The 17,364-nt window shown below is 35.9% G+C and overlaps 1 protein-coding gene and 1 long non-coding RNA gene across 2 annotated transcripts; both read left to right on the plus strand.

The window, feature by feature from the left end:
* The first annotated feature begins 1,596 nt into the window (after positions 1-1,596).
* Positions 1,597-6,869, plus strand: LOC140166727 (low-density lipoprotein receptor-related protein 12-like). Its single transcript, XM_072190226.1, has 7 exons — positions 1,597-1,693; positions 2,668-3,033; positions 3,727-3,837; positions 4,291-4,422; positions 5,209-5,332; positions 6,461-6,532; positions 6,794-6,869. The coding sequence occupies exons 1-7, from the start codon at positions 1,597-1,599 to the stop codon at positions 6,867-6,869; spliced, it is 978 nt and encodes a 325-aa protein (XP_072046327.1).
* A 719-nt stretch (positions 6,870-7,588) lies between these two features.
* Positions 7,589-10,071, plus strand: LOC140165346 (uncharacterized). Its single transcript, XR_011860684.1, has 4 exons — positions 7,589-7,660; positions 7,906-7,977; positions 9,071-9,154; positions 9,308-10,071. It is a non-coding gene; the product is annotated as an uncharacterized lncRNA (long non-coding RNA).
* The last annotated feature ends 7,293 nt before the right edge of the window (positions 10,072-17,364 follow it).

Here is a 17,364-nt window from a genome sequence, read left to right on the forward strand (position 1 = left end):
TTTTCCTCCTCTTTACCTTTTTTCAGTGAAATGTGCAAATGACGAGTTTCAGTGTCACTCTGGATATGGATGTCTGTATCAAGCTGCCGTGTGTGATACTATACCTCAGTGTCTGCATGGTTCCGATGAGTTGGGCTGTGATGGTATGTTACCGTATGAACACGGGTAGTAAAATATTTTTAGATAGTTGTTCAATTATATTGTTTACTTATTTGAACTGTTGATATAATACACCCATAGTGCAGTTATACTGCACAGCAAACATGATTCGACCTTTGCAGTACTTAAACCTGGTTAACAGGAAACTACTCCAGGAAAATCAATCGATAAAGTATAGTCTTTCATCTACATTGAATGGCGGACTGCACTTATGCCCAAATATGGCACTTGTCAATCAATAATCACCCACTTATGGACAGACATGAGAGCTATTTTTGCTGTTATCTGTCATTTACATATCAGGGAGTTACGAACATTTGCAGATGCCCCACATACTCAGTTTTTAGCCTACATGTAATGTACATTATTCTTGATTGACAGCAAGTACAAAACATATCCGTCAAGTGATTTAGCTGTAATGCCCTTCGGAAGAGAGCTGTCTACAACAGAGTGATAGTCACTTAAAGTGGCAGTCGATTTACACCGGGAATTTTGCAGGCCATGCCGTGCCCTACTTACTAAAACACCAAAGTGCGAATATTTCCAAATATCTAAATTAGCTAAAAATTTAGGACATGTTACAAAACTATATTTCCTAGAATTTCAGAGAGTACAAACAATATTGGTCGGTTATTATTCACACAGTAACGTTAACTAGGAAATGCCCTATACATCTAACATACACTGTTTGTAGAAGTCACACCTCAATGATGAGAGCACTGTGTATTGTGCATAGGAAAATGAACAGTAAAATGCAGTATGCCCTACATACACACCCCAACCCTCCACACATCCATACATACATCAATACGTAAACAACAATTAATAAATAAATAATAAAAAAATAGAAAAGCAACAACAACAACAACAACAAAAACAAACAAAAAACAGAGTCAATAGGATAGATAAAAATAAGATCTTCTTCTGAGGCTGTTCCACAGTATGGGAGCAGAAACATAAAACGATTGATCTCCAATGGGATTTTTCACGCGGGATGGAATGGGAAACGGTTGGGAAGTATGGGGAATGCCATCTTGTCGTGAATATCTACTCAAACCATAACATACCATAAAAAGAGGATGGGATCCCAGAATAGCAAAATATTCCATTCAGAGCCAAAATGTAAAGAAAAATAGTATGTAATCTTAAATTAAAGTTATGCACCATTATTCTGTTTTGTTCAATGGTACTACAGATCTATGTGGAGAAAACACGATCATTTTACACCATTCCGAAGTGGTTAATCTGACATCACCAGGCTATCCCGGCTTGTACCCGGTGAATATATTGTGTAATTGGGCTATATCCGTCGAAGGGGATGGAGTGCCACTTATAGAATTCCTTGATTTCAACCTAGCTCTTCCGTATGATTACCTCAAGTTCGGAAATGAGAATTTTTATGAATTGACTGGTGACCGACCACCTAATTTCATAGTAATGAATAACACAGAGATCACACTGACGTTTGATTCATTCCGATGGAATTACGGCTTTACTGGATTTTTATTGGAACTCTCTACAACAGACTCAAATAGTAAGTATTAAGGATAAATATTATCACGATCGAAACTGGTGCACAAATCAGTAAAGATTACCGATCATTTATAGGATAAATAATTATGCTCATCCGTGTCAAGTCTTTCCCCTACCATGAACCATTTCGGCACACGCTCCGTCCCTTACACTGCTCTTTTACTTTAACTTCAGCAACATGTAGAACAGAAGACTTTCCTTGCCATGTAGCACACTTAGGGTTAGTGTGTCTTCACAGTAATCAAAGATGTGACGGCATGCAAGATTGTCCTGATATGTCTGATGAGGAAAATTGCGGTAAGGCTATGTTTCTACATATTTTGAGCTTTCAAAATAAAACTATTCCCCACTTTTCCCTACCAGTTCAGTTTATGATGTAATATATTACAGGAATAAAACAAAATATTTATTTGTTAATTCAATACCACCCAATGGCTTGATGTTTCATCATCCCAAATGGTCAGAGCTCAGAGCTTCTCCGTAATTTCGCCCTTTGAACAGTAGCGTAGCTAGGGATTCGTGGATCCCTATTCGGAACATCTAGACTCCTGTCATTTTGGGCGCCATGGTTTTTAGATTTTAAGCCATTTTCGTTTAGTATTGCGCCACTGAAAGTCACTTTGACCAACCCACCCCCTTAACCTGCTTGTACAGCGCGAGCGACACAGGTTAAGATGAATTTTAAATAACGCGCTTTCACTCTACAGAACATTATTTTAGGTTTTGGACATTTGTGAAACGGAAATGTATACACCAGTAGTATTATAATAATGCGGTTGAATTTAGATGAAAAGAGACTCTGTTGAGGCGTCATTTCTATTTTATGGAGGCAACATTCTCCTGTTTTTGGAATGCATTAATCCGTACCAAAGAGTTTCAGACAAGGGTATACTATTCGACCCTGTGAAAAAACAAAAACACCATTGACTAATTTGTAATTTGTTGTCGCGTAATGTATTTGTTTAATTTTTAAAGGTGAATGTGGTGTTCGAAACATTTACATTGGGTCGGATGAAGAAATAGTAACCTTAACAACTCCTGGATACCCAATGCCCTACCGGAATGACTTGGTGTGCGAATGGATAGTACGATCTGCTGGAGAAAGAATAATTATCTTGGATATCATTGATTTTGATATGGAGAACAGATACGACTTTCTTATTGTTGGTAATGGTCAAAATTCTGCAATTGAAAGTTCCACTATCGCTAAATTAACTGGGCAAGTCAAGTTACGAACGCTGGTATCAAATGAGGCACAGATGTGGCTTAAAGTAGCGTCAGATCGCACTGGAACCGGGCGTGGTTTTCAAATAGACCTTACACGAACAATAGATGTTGAAGGTAATTATTGTTGAAAAGTGCACAAGAGACAATTGTTGACGAAGTGGCAACATGTAGTTTCAAAGGATTATTTTTCTGATATGAACCAAATTAAATTTTGTAATCGTTACTTTTTGATTTCCGATTAAATGAACCGAAGATTAACAACTAAGAATTGAAACAGGGCTATAGTTTGTATAATATAAAATATTTGCGGTAATGAAGTGGTTGAAATTAAAGACAATGAATCGAATTTTGGATTTATATAAGGTTTCTCAAACTGTCCAACTGCTCTTTTTGAGCCATTTTGCTCTACTCACGCATTACATATTTAATATCGAATCAGCTACATGGGATTATGATAGTTGGTGAACATTTTAGGACCTCTTTTGATTATACCCAGTTGGAATTGTATTTCATATTGAGGGGAGGGGAAAAAGGCGAGGGGCAGCTACCCTCTGTGATTCTTGACCCCTCTTGTCGCTCGGTGGGATGCTGACCGCCCTGATATTTAAGATTTTATGCCGTTTTTTGTACTTTTTAGCACATTTTTGACAATTGTCGTCAATTTTCCCCCCTTCTAAGTTGCCCCCGCCCAAGCCCCCTTAGTCTCAGATAGTTTCATTACAGATCACGCAATTTGTGACTAACGTTTACCATATTAACATGATAGTTAGTTGCCTAATATTGTTTTCATCTTAAATATATCATCAGACATTTGTAAACTAGACGATTTTGATTGTGGTGGCGGTATTTGTGTCGACTCGTCAGCGGAATGTGATGGATTTAATGACTGCATGAATTTGGCCGAGGAGACTCACTGTGGTAAATATGCCATCTTCTGAGTTTTGTAAATTATGAAATGTTTGTGAGAAAGTTAAGAGCATCTTACTTGTAAAAGAGTAAAACAAAAACTACAACCATTTGGATTTGTTTCTATATTTCAAAAAGTATTTCGTCAATTGAAAAGATAGCTTGGCATTCATTGTCAGCAAACTCATAACATCAAAGACACCGATTTCATACCTGTAGTTTACCTCATGCATGAATGAGCACACATTAAATTGAGTTCACTGACATATATGCAACTTTTATAAATACATTAGTACTGCTATAACGTAAAGGTGATTATTCGGAAGAACTTCAATGTCTCAAAAATGTGATATCAACTTATGGTAATAAGATAAGGGTAATTTAACATTTACAAATTATTTTAGATTTGAATGGTTTAAAAAATTTCATATATTTCACGCGGCTTTCAAAATGTCATTATTTCAGCATATATTACTTGTCCCGGTTCGTACCTATGTGACGACGCCGATTCAGTGGATATTCGGATGTGTGTACCTATGGAAGATGTCTGTGATGGACAGACTCAATGCCCTGCTGGAGACGATGAAACTGAGTGTGGTATTTTATCGTATTATTTTATTAATTTTAATTTTGAAGCTTTACAAACTATATAAAATTCCAACTTCTATTTACAAATTAAATCTAAATATTTTCGTTGTATGATAATGTCGCACAATGAGGGTACATGGCTATCCCCTTTTGAAGCATACTTGTCATCTCGGTTGGCAAAGGGTTCCGGGCTGATAAATTAATCAAGCAATGGGCATTTCAGGGCAAGTGACACCACCATCTTCTGTACATAACACTCAAGTTGTTTATCTACCCAAGGATCAAACGAAATGGTTTACATCAACTTACTCTATGCTATTAAAGAAGCATTGTGAGAAATCACATAAATTGTGACGTCAAATTTAGTCAAATTCTAGTTTTTAATATGTACACAATGTTTGGCCATATACTAAATTATAAATCAACATATGAAATATGCTTAATTCAGTGTATTTCGTGTAAAGACTCAAAAGTTCCGGATCTGCAACACAGATCATAGCAGATAAGCTTAACGCAACGCTCACAATGTTTCTTTTATTTTCAATATTATAGATTTTTGTATCTAAATTGCTACTCAGTAGGCTTTTTGAGTATTCAATCTATTAAAATAAGGCAATGTTTTCTAATTTGATTTTTCCCCGAAATTTTTTCTCTCTTCCAAACTGTTTGGGGGCAGGAAAATAATATCGGATATAGGAAGAGACCAACAAAATATCATAATGCTACGTAAACAATTTTGAATTTTTTCATTCTAAGATCATGAGCACCGTTTATCGCCCATTCATAAATTTTCAGATACAAAACGATGTCCAAGAAACTGCGATTGCTTGTATGATCTTGAAGGTAACCTTGTTGTCAGGTGCAATCATGGATGGAAGAAGGAAACACTTAAAAATACACCTCTGTTGTCTTATTCTTTGTAAGTACAAACGTAATTCTCTTACTTTTCCTCTGAAGACAATAAAATTGCATTAAAGGGCAGGTCTATAGCAAAAACAAGTTTATCTCTATTCGAAGATAATAATTATTACATTACAAGTTGACACTTGTTACAATTTTTTTGTGCGTATTTCTCCTGAAAAAGGAGAAATTGTGTGGGTAAAGTTAAGCCTCGTACGTGTTCTTCCCCCGTTTGAAGCGTACGTGTTCTCCCCGTTTGACTGATGACGTAGGTAACTGAAGCGGACACTTTATCGTGCTCTCATCATACAATCACAATCACTTTGACAAGTTTGACATTAGCAACAATGAGTTGTACTATCACTTACCATAACAATGCTGCATAACAATATGCACGCTTTTGTTCTCTTTCGGGAACAAAGCCCTTTGTTACTATGCGTTTGCTTTGTAATATTTCATCCAACTGAAACTATAGCATTGCAATATACACATGATACAGGGAAATCAGATGCATGAGTTTGTGGACTAACACGGTTTATATGCTAGTCTCATATGAAATTCTAAGCTCAAATTATGTATTTATTTTTTAGGCCTAATTTTTCTCATGATATTGATATACATATGAATTGTAATATCACAATTGTCTAATATATAAAAAAAGAAGCGGCTGATTTTATCCATATGTTTAAAAACCATGAAATTTGTAATACTTAATTTGGAATTTTTTGCTGTGAGCAGCAACAGTATAGGTTCTGTCCATTGCGAGCGTTTATAGTCCCTTTTCTCACAACGGGCACATCTCATTTCATGACGTCACCGGTTTTCTAGGCCAAATCTGTCTCGTTCGAAGGAACTCACCGCTTAAGTTGTGTTTTGCGGAAAATTAATTTTAAACGTCTTATTTTCTCAAAAAAGGAGTCACTTTCATTGTCCTCATAATATTAGCTTGCCAATGATATGATGTTGTTTTGGCTATAGACCTGCCCTTTAAAGATAGAATTGATGGGGACGGCGGTGGTGGTGGTAGTGGTGGTACCGTAGTGATGGTGATGATGATGGATGATGACTTGCGCAGGTATTATACATTAGGGAAATTATTTTTTTATCTGTCGCTAATCTAAATTCACTTCTTTGACTCTTTGAACAGGGAGCTACACGGCAACAACTTATCATCTCTAGAATCTGGGGATTTTAAAGGATTGACGAATTTACGTACTCTGTAAGTGACGTTTGAGGACTGTGGATAAAAGAAACAATAGCTAACAATGAAGCAAGTGCAATTCCTAATGAACATCTCAAAGGAACTTTCTATTGTCTATATATTGTAATTAAAAACAAACAAACAAACAACAAAAGCTTCAGCCATAGCTATACATAATTCAAATGGTAGCCATAAACCTTCAGGTATCAATAATGTCATATTTTAGGTTGTGTAACGCAGAAAAACCTAATAGAATGACTTCTTTTGTTCTATTTATAGGTCTCTGTCTCGAAATGGGTTAACGGAGTTGAAACAGCGTACCTTTGACGGACTTGATAACCTGGTTTGGCTGTAAGCATAGCAATAACAATATAACCACCTCTGCACATATTCTTTTAATAGAAATTTCAATGGAACAAAGACTACATTATGCAACTTCATGTTTCTTCTCACAATAGCAATAACTTAGCAATCAGTTGAGTGCTCCTAAATATACAATAATTGTGCAATTAATGAACTTGGAAGTGTCAACATATCCTGGTGGTCCAAGTTTCTTTGGCTCAATCTTAGTACCAAAACTTTTGTGCAGAACTCAAACAATACTTGTGGCTTCTTTTACAAGTGCTGTCTTGGGTGATTTTTGGGCTGGAATTCATTTGCATTTAAAGGGTAACACAGGGGTGAAGTTATAAGGAAAAAGTTCAAAGGTCACATTTTATGGCCTATACAGGTGTCAAAACGGAAAAGTGTTCCGAAGTGGTCTCAAATTGATCGTCATGTAAAAATAGTCAGAAGGAATCACAAGGTTTTGAAATATCTTTTACTGGAACTTTCTTTTACTACGTTGCGTCTGATATCATCAGACCTCATCAGGCAACTGACCCCAAAACAGTCACGACCTACAGTTTGGGAACCGATGCCCTAACCTTTATATTATAGTTGCGTGTCATCCACCTATTTTAGTTCTTGGTATTTAGTCAACCCGACTCTGATTCAGCAGCTGCCAATATTTATCCCAGAATGTGTGGACTCTATATCAATTTGAAGTTGATTATAATTATATTGTTTTTACAGGGATTTATCATATAATGACATCAAGTTGTTGAAAAGCCTTGTTTTTGAAGAGTTACGTAAGCTTCAAGAATTGTAAGTAATTGCCTAACGCTACGTATGTAAAAGTCAACATTATATTTATTCTAAGATGTCCCTGAAAAAATCTTAGGTAATAATGGTAGTCATTATCATGCACTAAATGCTTAGCAACTCAAAATGTATCACATAGGCTGTGCAAAAGAAAGTATGCGCTGACAACAATAATATTATTATGGTTAATGGCTAGACATATTAGTAGTAAGCGGGAACTTATAAATTATCTTTAAATAATCTTACAGATTCTTGTATGACGTTCCGCTAACTGTTGTATTTGACAAGGCATTCTGGGGATTATCTGCGCTCAAAACACTGTAAGTGTTCTTTTCCGATCTTTAACCCTAGAACTACGAGCGTGTAACAACCCCCCTAAGGTTTGTCATCCGTCATAAAAACAACGCGCGTGTTTGCGGCCAAACGACCTAAGCTAATCTTGTATCCATTCTTTGCTCGCATTTTTGTGATGATTTTTTACCCCATCACCTTACCGGGGGTAGGGCCGGCCATCACAAATGACCATATACATGATAGAGGGGGAGGGGAGTAGTGAGGCCCACCATTGGTCACTACAATAAAACCCGATTCCAAGAGCTACTGACTTTTTACTTGTTAGTTATGTTGAAATAGTCATTTCCTTTTATATTTAGGAGAAAATTCGGTGAAAATCGCACGTTCGTAGAATTTTTAGCCCAAACCAATTTTGTCTATTCTTTTGTACATAGCCAGATTTTGGAAATATTTGCAAGGGCGCCCTCACATTACGACATTATAGCGACATTATTGTGGGAATGTTTGTACTTATTCTGGTATCACTGGATAGAGGAGACCCATGTACATTGGTACCAAATATAACGGCATATGACGTTATAATTGAAAATTAGCGGGGTTGCAACCCTTTGTCGTAGTCTGGTTCTAGGGTTAAATGAAACTCGAAATCAATTAAATAATTATTGTATAATACGAAGTGCCAACTTAGGGATCATGACTCTGTCGATATTCTACGGAATTAAGGTTATTAATTATTTTAAACTGTTGTGATTTGGTAGTTCACAACATCTTACGAATGGTAGTGAGCTTTGGCAAAAACTGCATTGCTCAATTCATAGCGAAAGTGTAGAAGAATTAAAATATCACAGATATACTTTTATAGGTGCTGCGGTTCTTGAGTTACGTTGTAAAAACAACTGTAAAACGTAAATAACTCATTAACAACAATAAATTAAGCAAGTTTGCGAAGTATACGATTTGTAGAATGAACTTTTGCAAAACATCAACGTGTTAATTTTCAATAATATATTGATCTAGATAATAAAAATCGATTTTTAGGTTGCTTCGACCAACAATACCTCGTCTACCCTTAAGAGCGTATTATTATATTTTTGTATCATTTTTTGCCGATCCATATAGAGTTGTTGTCCGTGGGGAAAGTGCAGAGGATTACTTCAATTTCGATGAGCAAGCAACAAAAGGACTAAAAAACTTGGATCAAATGTGAGTATTATTCTTTTGACAGTTTTTAAACGAAATGTCAACCATTTTAGTGTATTCAACGACATTATTACGTATTTTGAAATAAGTTAACCAAAAGAATCTTTTTAATTTATTTTATCTGATGAAAAATGCATCGTTGTGTGTTATCCATAGATACGTAGACGACCATCGACTCTGTTGTCAGTTTGATGACGTCATGAATTGCAGGACACTTGAACCAACTCCACCATTATTCAACTGTGGTAGTCTCATGCAAAACAACCTGCTTCGAGTGTGTATGTGGATTCTCGGGATCAGCGCTGTTATAGGAAACTTTTTTGTCCTAATAATGAGACTTACGGAAAAGACAGTGAATAACATAGCGTCAAAACAGTCACTCTTTATTGCCAATTTGGCAATATCTGATTGTTTGATGGGAATGTACATGCTTATTTTAGCTTCAGCAGATCTTTATTACGGGAACCAATATTTCCTGTATTCAGACCAATGGCGAACAGGCTCTGTTTGTAAGGTGGCCAGCTTTTTAGGTCTGTTATCGAGCGAAGCGTCTGTTTTCTTCATAACACTCATCAGTATCGATAGATTCATTTTGCTAATTTTTCCCTTTAGCCGGTTTCTGATACGTTCAACAACGTCAAAAGTTTTAACAATCGTACTTTGGGGCTTCGCATTGGCTCTTGCCATTATCCCAACTATCTATGCGGGACCTGATTCTGACTTATACGATCTGTCGGACGTTTGTATAGGACTACCTTTGATAACTCGCCCGACAAGTTTTCATATTGAGTCGGGGAGTTTCAGTGGAAGCGCCAGTTCCTCAAACACTGGCAATGCATTCGAAATACCAGTTCCGAGCGATTCAAAACCAGCCTGGTACTTTTCCATCGGCATATTCCTTGGTTTAAATTTGGTCTGCTTTCTCGCTATCCTAATTTGTTATGTTTGTATTTTTGGATATATAAGAATATCTAGAAAACAAGTAAATCGAGAAGCTAATATTGATGAAGAAATCAAAATAGCGCTCAAAATGGCGGCAGTGGTGGGTACAGATTTCATTTGTTGGTTCCCAGTCATTATAATGGGGATATTATCGCAAACGGGGTTAGCCGTGATACCATTAGAGATGTATACATGGTCTGTTGTCTTTATTCTACCAATTAATTCCTCACTAAACCCATATCTGTATACACTGGCGACATTAATTGCTGATTACCGAAATAAGATCAAGAAAGGAAAGGGAATGATTAGTATGACTGATCTTACGGGTAAATCAGGAAAAAGCACCGTTACGGAATCTGTTAATTTCCAGTCACAAATGGAATGATTATAACGGTTTACAGTGCGCTGCTGTTCAATATGTCAATAGAGACTGAATAATAAAATGGTCCTACTCTAAATAAGGCCAAAAAAAAATTGTTGTGTCGCCCTCAAGTGGGAAAATGGGAAAGTTGGGTCGGACGGTTGGATTTCTTTTTATTTATTTATTTATTTATTTTTTAAGCCTTCAGTTTTAAAAATCCTCAAATATTAAATAATGCTTCTTCAATTAGGGAACATTTGTCAATTTTGACTACTGGATAACTGTTAGACATCAATTAAAGACTAGTATTTCAATAAAATATTAATTATAACATTGATTTTTTGAACAAATCTGTAAAAATCATCATTCAAAAAAAAAACAAACCGACCCTGATTTTTTTTTTTTTTAGGGTAGGACGGTTGAGGGCAACACAGCAATTGTTTTTGGCCTAATAATAATAAATAATAATTATTTTTTTACGCGCTAATTATATACACCAGGTACAAAAAGAAACTCGTCAATTATAGTTATCCTTGCTGTTCAACAACCTGATAATTTGGGATTATTCTGATTATCCTGGGCCTCAAGGAAGAACAGATGATTAATTGCTTTCTCATTTGACACCCTGTTCGTGAAAATCGAGCAAGAATTGACCAAAATATGCGCCTCCAAACCCTCAAACCCCAAAATCAAAAGTTGCAATTTTAACGATTCAATTGTGCCTGTTACATTGTGTGTTTTATTGATTGGTACGTGGTGCTTGTGTGCAATACAACGATGCGTTCCCATTGAAAATCGTTGAAAATGCAACTTTTGATTATGGGGTTTGATGGTTTGGAGATTGTTGAACAGCAAGGATTACTATAACTGACGAGTTTCTTTTTGTGCCTGGTGTATTTACACATAGCAGACGAGCCCGAAAAGACATAGTTATGGGAATAGAAACTAAATAAATACTAATTGGAACTGAAACATGCTACCGTTTGACTTACCTTAGCTCTAAATCGATATAAACTAGCTTTAATATGATCCGATGTCACAAGGATAAAGAATACAAGTAAAGTGGGCAGAAAGACATGGTGATTTACATTAGATGGTGACCTCCATGATTTCGTAGCCATTTCGTACAAACCTGTATTTTCTAGGAAATAAATGACATCGTTACCCAATCTTTCACTGAAGAAGGGGCAATTCACTTAACGGCTCTTTTCAGTACTAACGAATGATCAGTAGTCTCTTTTCAAAAACAATCTTTTAAGAGCCCTCTAATTTTTAGTAGAGCACAGCAAACACAAAACATTTTCGACATCATTCGCAAAAGGTTATAAAAGGTTGTCAGAAAACGTTTAAATGTCGGGTTACAAAGGGTACATTAATGGTATAAAACGTTTTCATAACATTAAATAACATTTGTTGGTAATTTACTGCACAGCAAACACAAATGTTTTACAGAAAACATTTAAATGTCGGGTTATATAAAGGGTATAAAAACGTTTTAATAACATTCCAAAAACATTTTTGAAAACTAGGTACAAATCATTTTGGAGTTTTACCAGTCCAAATTTGCTCGCACCTTTGATGCAACTTCTGTTTGCACTTGGACCTCTTTTTGTAATTGTCCAAATTGCAGGCAAATGTAACTTACCTGCATTTTTCCCCTCTATTTTAATTTACCCTCCCTTCTCTTTTGGTTTTGGTGGGGCGGTCTTAGAGGTGCCTGGCACCTGTTCGCTCCCGCCATTCACTGGACTTTTTAAAACAAATGTTCCTTTCATAATATTGTGTAATTTTTGATGTAACTTATGTGCAATATTATATATTTCTTGTAATTCTGTGCCAGTGATAAAGTGTAATAAATAAATAAATAAATAAAATAAATTCTAAACAGAATGTTATTTTGGGGTTGAAAAAATATTTTGCAAAAAATGTTTGCCCAAAATATTTACAATAACGTTTTTAAAATGTTTTCACGACCTTTATATAACCCGACATTTAAACGTTATTAAAACGTTTTGTAAAAAACATTTTAAGAACATTTCTGTGTTTGCTGGGTGCAAATATTTTAACATAATGTTATCTAAGTGTTGACAAAATATTTGGCCAAAAATGTTTGCAAAAATAGTTTACAAAGACATTTCGAAAACATTTAAAAAATATTGTTGTAGTGTGTTTTCATTCAAAACGTTTTAAAACGATTTCATGACCTTTATATAACCCGACATTTTAATGTTATTAAAACGTTTTTACCTAAACCAAAACCCAAAATATAACTTATTTAAAACGTTTTAAAAACGTTTTTGTGTTTGCTGGGGAAGGGAGGACCTCTACTTTAAACGCTTTAATAGATAAGGGAGATGAAGCTACTTGATTATCATGGCCAAGGGGCGGTACATGGGATATTCTGTAGAGTAAGACCAGTCTGGACTATAACTAATACAGGGTGTCGGTGATGATCCATCAAAATATCGTATGTTATAGCCAATCATCAGTTAGTTGAGTGCGCCCTTAATGTTATGCTGTGAAACAGAGCGATGACGCGATCAATTTTAAAGCTTATCGCGTGGAAATTGAGAAGAAACAAGAAAGGTTCTAAAAATAAAAACAATTCAGTTGAATTTGGGATTCGCTAGGAAGCGAGTGGAATTAAATGTTGCTCCGGTCTTCTGACCGTATTTGGTGGATCTTCATCGATGTTGTTATATAAATCATCAACATCGTTACTAAATAAACATAAAAAGGAAATGGATATGATTTGTGTGATTTTTGACGTGGTTTCTATATTTCTATATTTATTACCGCTCGTAGAAGACGGAGGGGAATTCCTTCGCCAGGTTACCAGATCTTCACAGTGTCCCAGAAAAGCGGTCCCACTAATGTCTTGGTAGTTTTAAAAATTAATGTATTTTCAAGAATCATTCAGTTAAAACTCTGATTTAATTAATGTGTGCACAATTGATAGATTTTCACATCTGATCAGTCACCCTACTCCCTCTGTTTGTTAGCTTCCCAAGTACCGGTGTTCGCTATCAATAAACTGGTAGATTCCAAAATCAAAATTGTTCAGTATTAAAGTGAGCCGTTATAATTATGCAAGATAATGTTGCATTCAATTACTTTTATTGTCACTAATCGTCTGATATTTTAAACTCTTTATGACCATTTTACTATTGAATACTTTAATTTTAATAAACATCAGTATAATTTTGAGTTCAACGAAATGGGTTCATCATGACTAATAATAACATATTTTTAATAAAATTCGACTATGGCATAGTCTAGTTTATGGCTGAAAAGGTCACGGTGAATTTGCCGTGGACAAAACTGCACTATGTTCAGATAATGTGAGCCACACATTTGCAAATTGAACCCGGATTCATTTGATACACGAAGATAATTATGATCTCGGATGTTAAAGCAATTGAAGATAAAGTTTGTATAATGTCTGTTGAATGCAAGTCACACTGACCTAACTGCTTCAGTGCATACACAGTGTTTCATTCAATGGAGAACATTTTATTTCTAACGTGCATCCTTCTGTGGCTCATTTTCTCAAAAATCAAACCTTCTTGTAAAAAGTGAGACATGGTATAGCACCGGGTCCCATTGTACTCGTTCCACTCTCAGTGCTCATGGTCAGTGCGGTATGAAACCATATCTATAAATCATTTTAATTATTATAATTGCATGTTTCACTTGTTTGAAGTGCACTCGTCATCAATTAAATTAAAACAACGAATCTTCGCCCCATTACTTTGTAAACGCAACCTTGATAGCTCTAGATTCTTGTCTAGGATGTGCGCTCTTGAAGCAGCAAAGTCCCTGATTTGTTGCTTAATGGTTTATGGAATGATGTGAGGCCGTAGTGGTCAGCGACAACCTGTAAAGTGTGCTGAGGCTTGTGGCGTAACCAGGGGGGGGGGGGCGGTGTGGGCAAGCTGCCCCGACACAAAAAACTGGAAAGAAGAGCAAAAAACTGGGAAGAAGAGCAACAAATTGGGAAGTGGAAAAGGAAGAAAAAAGAGGGAAGAGAAAGGGGAAAAAAAAAAAAAAAAAAGAGGGAAGAAAAAAAGGAAAGGAGAAGAGAAAAGGGAAGGGACTCAAGGGAGAAGAGAAAAGGGAAAGAAAGAGGGAAGAAGATCTATACTACTTTCATTGTGAAATTTGTACTCTGAAACACTGATTTTTTAGCTTATAATATGCCAAAAACCAGGAGCTTCAAGGAGTCCGCCCCTTGACCCCAGCCGGGGCTTTGCCCCTGGACCCCACCCCACCCGCTTCGCGGCAAGCCGCTTGCGATGCGAGCTTTCGCTCGCACATAAATACTAAAACTTTTAATCAGAAATATTGCCCCCCCCGGAAGGTCAGGTCTGGTTACGCACCTGCATTCCATAAACCATTAAGCAACAAATCAGGGACTTTGCTGCTTCAAGAGCGCACATCCTAGACAAGAATCTAGAGCTATCGAGGTTGCGTTTACAAAGTAATGGGGTGAAGATTCGTTGTTTTAATTTAATTGATGACGAGTGCACTTCAAACAAGTGAAACATGCAATTATAATAATTAAAATGATTTATAGATATGGTTTCTTTCAATATAAGAAATAAGTCTAGGTCGGGCCTATTTTTAGGGTCGGTCGGGTTACGCCAATCAAACAATTTTTTTAGGCCTAATGCAAGTAATTTTGTGTGTTTGAAAAAAATAACAACCTGACAACATAAACAAGACAAAGACAATAGGTACACACAATTACAAGAAGAAAAAGTTAAACAAAAACAAGATGAAAGATTCTATTATTTGATACCTTTAAATTCGTCTTATTCAATTTAATGAAATCCTAGTCAGTTACTAATTTGCTCTACATCTTTTCAATGAGATGAATGATTCTGAAGTAACAGTATTTGGATTTATATGTCCACGGTGATTGAGTTTTTCACGATTGCTGTCTGAAAATAATGCACTGGCTGTCTCTTGAGCAGAGAATTCTGTTCAAAGTCCTTTTGTATATATACAAGGTATTTAACAACTTAGCTCCTAAGTACATCGCTGAACAATTCACTGTTTATGTTCCATCCCGGCCCCTTCGATCAGCCATGGACACAAATCGGCTTGTGATACCGATGTCTGAATTGGTCACTGTTGGTGATCGAAGTTTCAAAGTTGTCGCGGCAAATGCCTGGAACTCTTTGCCGAGACAACTGCGGACTGCTGGATCTACAGACATTTTCAAGGGAAATCTTTGTAACTTTGTAATTCATTTATTTGTTGTAAACGCTATGGTACCTTGTGAATAGCGTCCTAAATACCTGTTTGTTGTTGTTGTTGTTAGTCGGTTGATGAAGACCTTTACGGACCATTTGCCCGCAAACGTTGTACGTTGTACGTTTTATTTAAAAGGAAAACAATATAATTGTCATTTTCCTATTTTGTTGATTTGATGAGGGACATGATAGTAAAAGATTCTACTCACACAGCTACCGAAAAGATGAAGAGACTCGTAAATTAAACCATTCATTCATATTGAAAATGATGACAAATTTTACAATAACAAGGTTATCCTTACTTGCACACCATTGGCCATTATGATAATCTAGCTGATAAATACTGCGTTCGTATTGGTTAATAGAAGGACATATTTAGGATTTGGTCACGCTTGCTGGTCTTGGTATGTTGTGCCACTTGAGTCACGTGCGTACTTATAAAAGCGCATTTATAAATATAACCGAAGTACACTGTAAAAGGTCTGAAGGTTTGATAAGCAGAAAAGATCTATATTTTTTTCTTCTATTTTTAGATCATTTAAAAAGCGAAAGTTGCATTTCACATGTGGTTGTATATCTGCTATCTCCAGAAGAACTAGATAAGAGTGCTAATGTAAAATACCTTATTTTCTTCACTAAATAACATGACCATACAACAATTAAAGTGTTTAAAGGCAATACCAGTGATCTTCGTGAAAGTCTCAAAATATTGGACATTTGTAGGAATATCTTAAGTGAAGGTTGAATCTATAAAATTAAATTTTCATGCTAAAAAACGACAAATAGGAAAAAAACAACATACAGCTGCGTGTCGCTGCGAATGTTAAATTGTATCCACATTATGTTGATCCTATCACTTGCAAAGAGAGAGAAAAGTTCACTCACATACTGCTGATAAGGATATATTCTAACTGTTGCAAGGATCTTCCAGGATGCACTCAAGTCCAACGACGCTTTCGAGCCTGCGGAAATCTTGATTGTTTTAAAAGTTCTTGGCCAAGATTCACCAGACGCGTCCGCTTTTCGTTTGTTTCACCATAGTAATTATAATTGAAGACCAAATTAAAAACACTAGTTTGCGCCTGACATCCTGTCAATTACACCAAAAATGCCTTACTGCGCAGGTCAGTAACCAATCACGTCGCGCCTTTGCTCTGACGTCAGACACAAACTAGTCTAATTCGTTCTTTGATAATAATCACCACAGGGACTTGGAATTGCTAATCCCAATTTCAATTCCCTTACGAGTAAGATTTCCAAAAATAGTTGTCTCCAAAAATCCCACAAGGTCCTAGCCCAGCATACACAAAACGAAAACGTTTAAATGTCGGGTTATATGAAGGGTACATTAATGGTATAAAACGTTTTCATAACATTAAATAACATTTGTTGGTAATTTACTGCACAGCAAACACAAATGTTTTACAGAAAACATTTAAATGTCGGGTTATATAAAGGGTATAAAAACGTTTTAATAACATTCCAAAAACATTTTTGAAAACTTGGTACAAATCATTCTAAACAGAATGTTATTTTGCAAAAAAGGTTTGCCCAAAACCTTTACAATAACGTTTTTAAAATGTTTTCACGACCTTTATATAACCCGACATTTAAATGTTATTAAAACGTTTTGTAAAAACATTTTAAGAACA

This window comes from Amphiura filiformis, chromosome 12 (assembly GCF_039555335.1).
Source record: "Amphiura filiformis chromosome 12, Afil_fr2py, whole genome shotgun sequence".
In the NCBI taxonomy this organism is placed as follows: domain Eukaryota; kingdom Metazoa; phylum Echinodermata; class Ophiuroidea; order Amphilepidida; family Amphiuridae; genus Amphiura; species Amphiura filiformis.

What these genes read in the sequence shown, in the direction of transcription:
- LOC140166727 (XM_072190226.1), top strand. Translation starts at nt 1,597, where the DNA reads ATGAATAACACAGAGATCACACTGACGTTTGATTCATTCCGATGGAAT. An exon ending in AGACGATGAAACTGAGTGTG is followed by an intron (nt 4,423 to 5,208) that starts GTATTTTATCGT and finishes ATAAATTTTCAG; the next exon opens with ATACAAAACGATGTCCAAGA. An exon ending in CCTCTGTTGTCTTATTCTTT is followed by an intron (nt 5,333 to 6,460) that starts GTAAGTACAAAC and finishes CTCTTTGAACAG; the next exon opens with GGAGCTACACGGCAACAACT.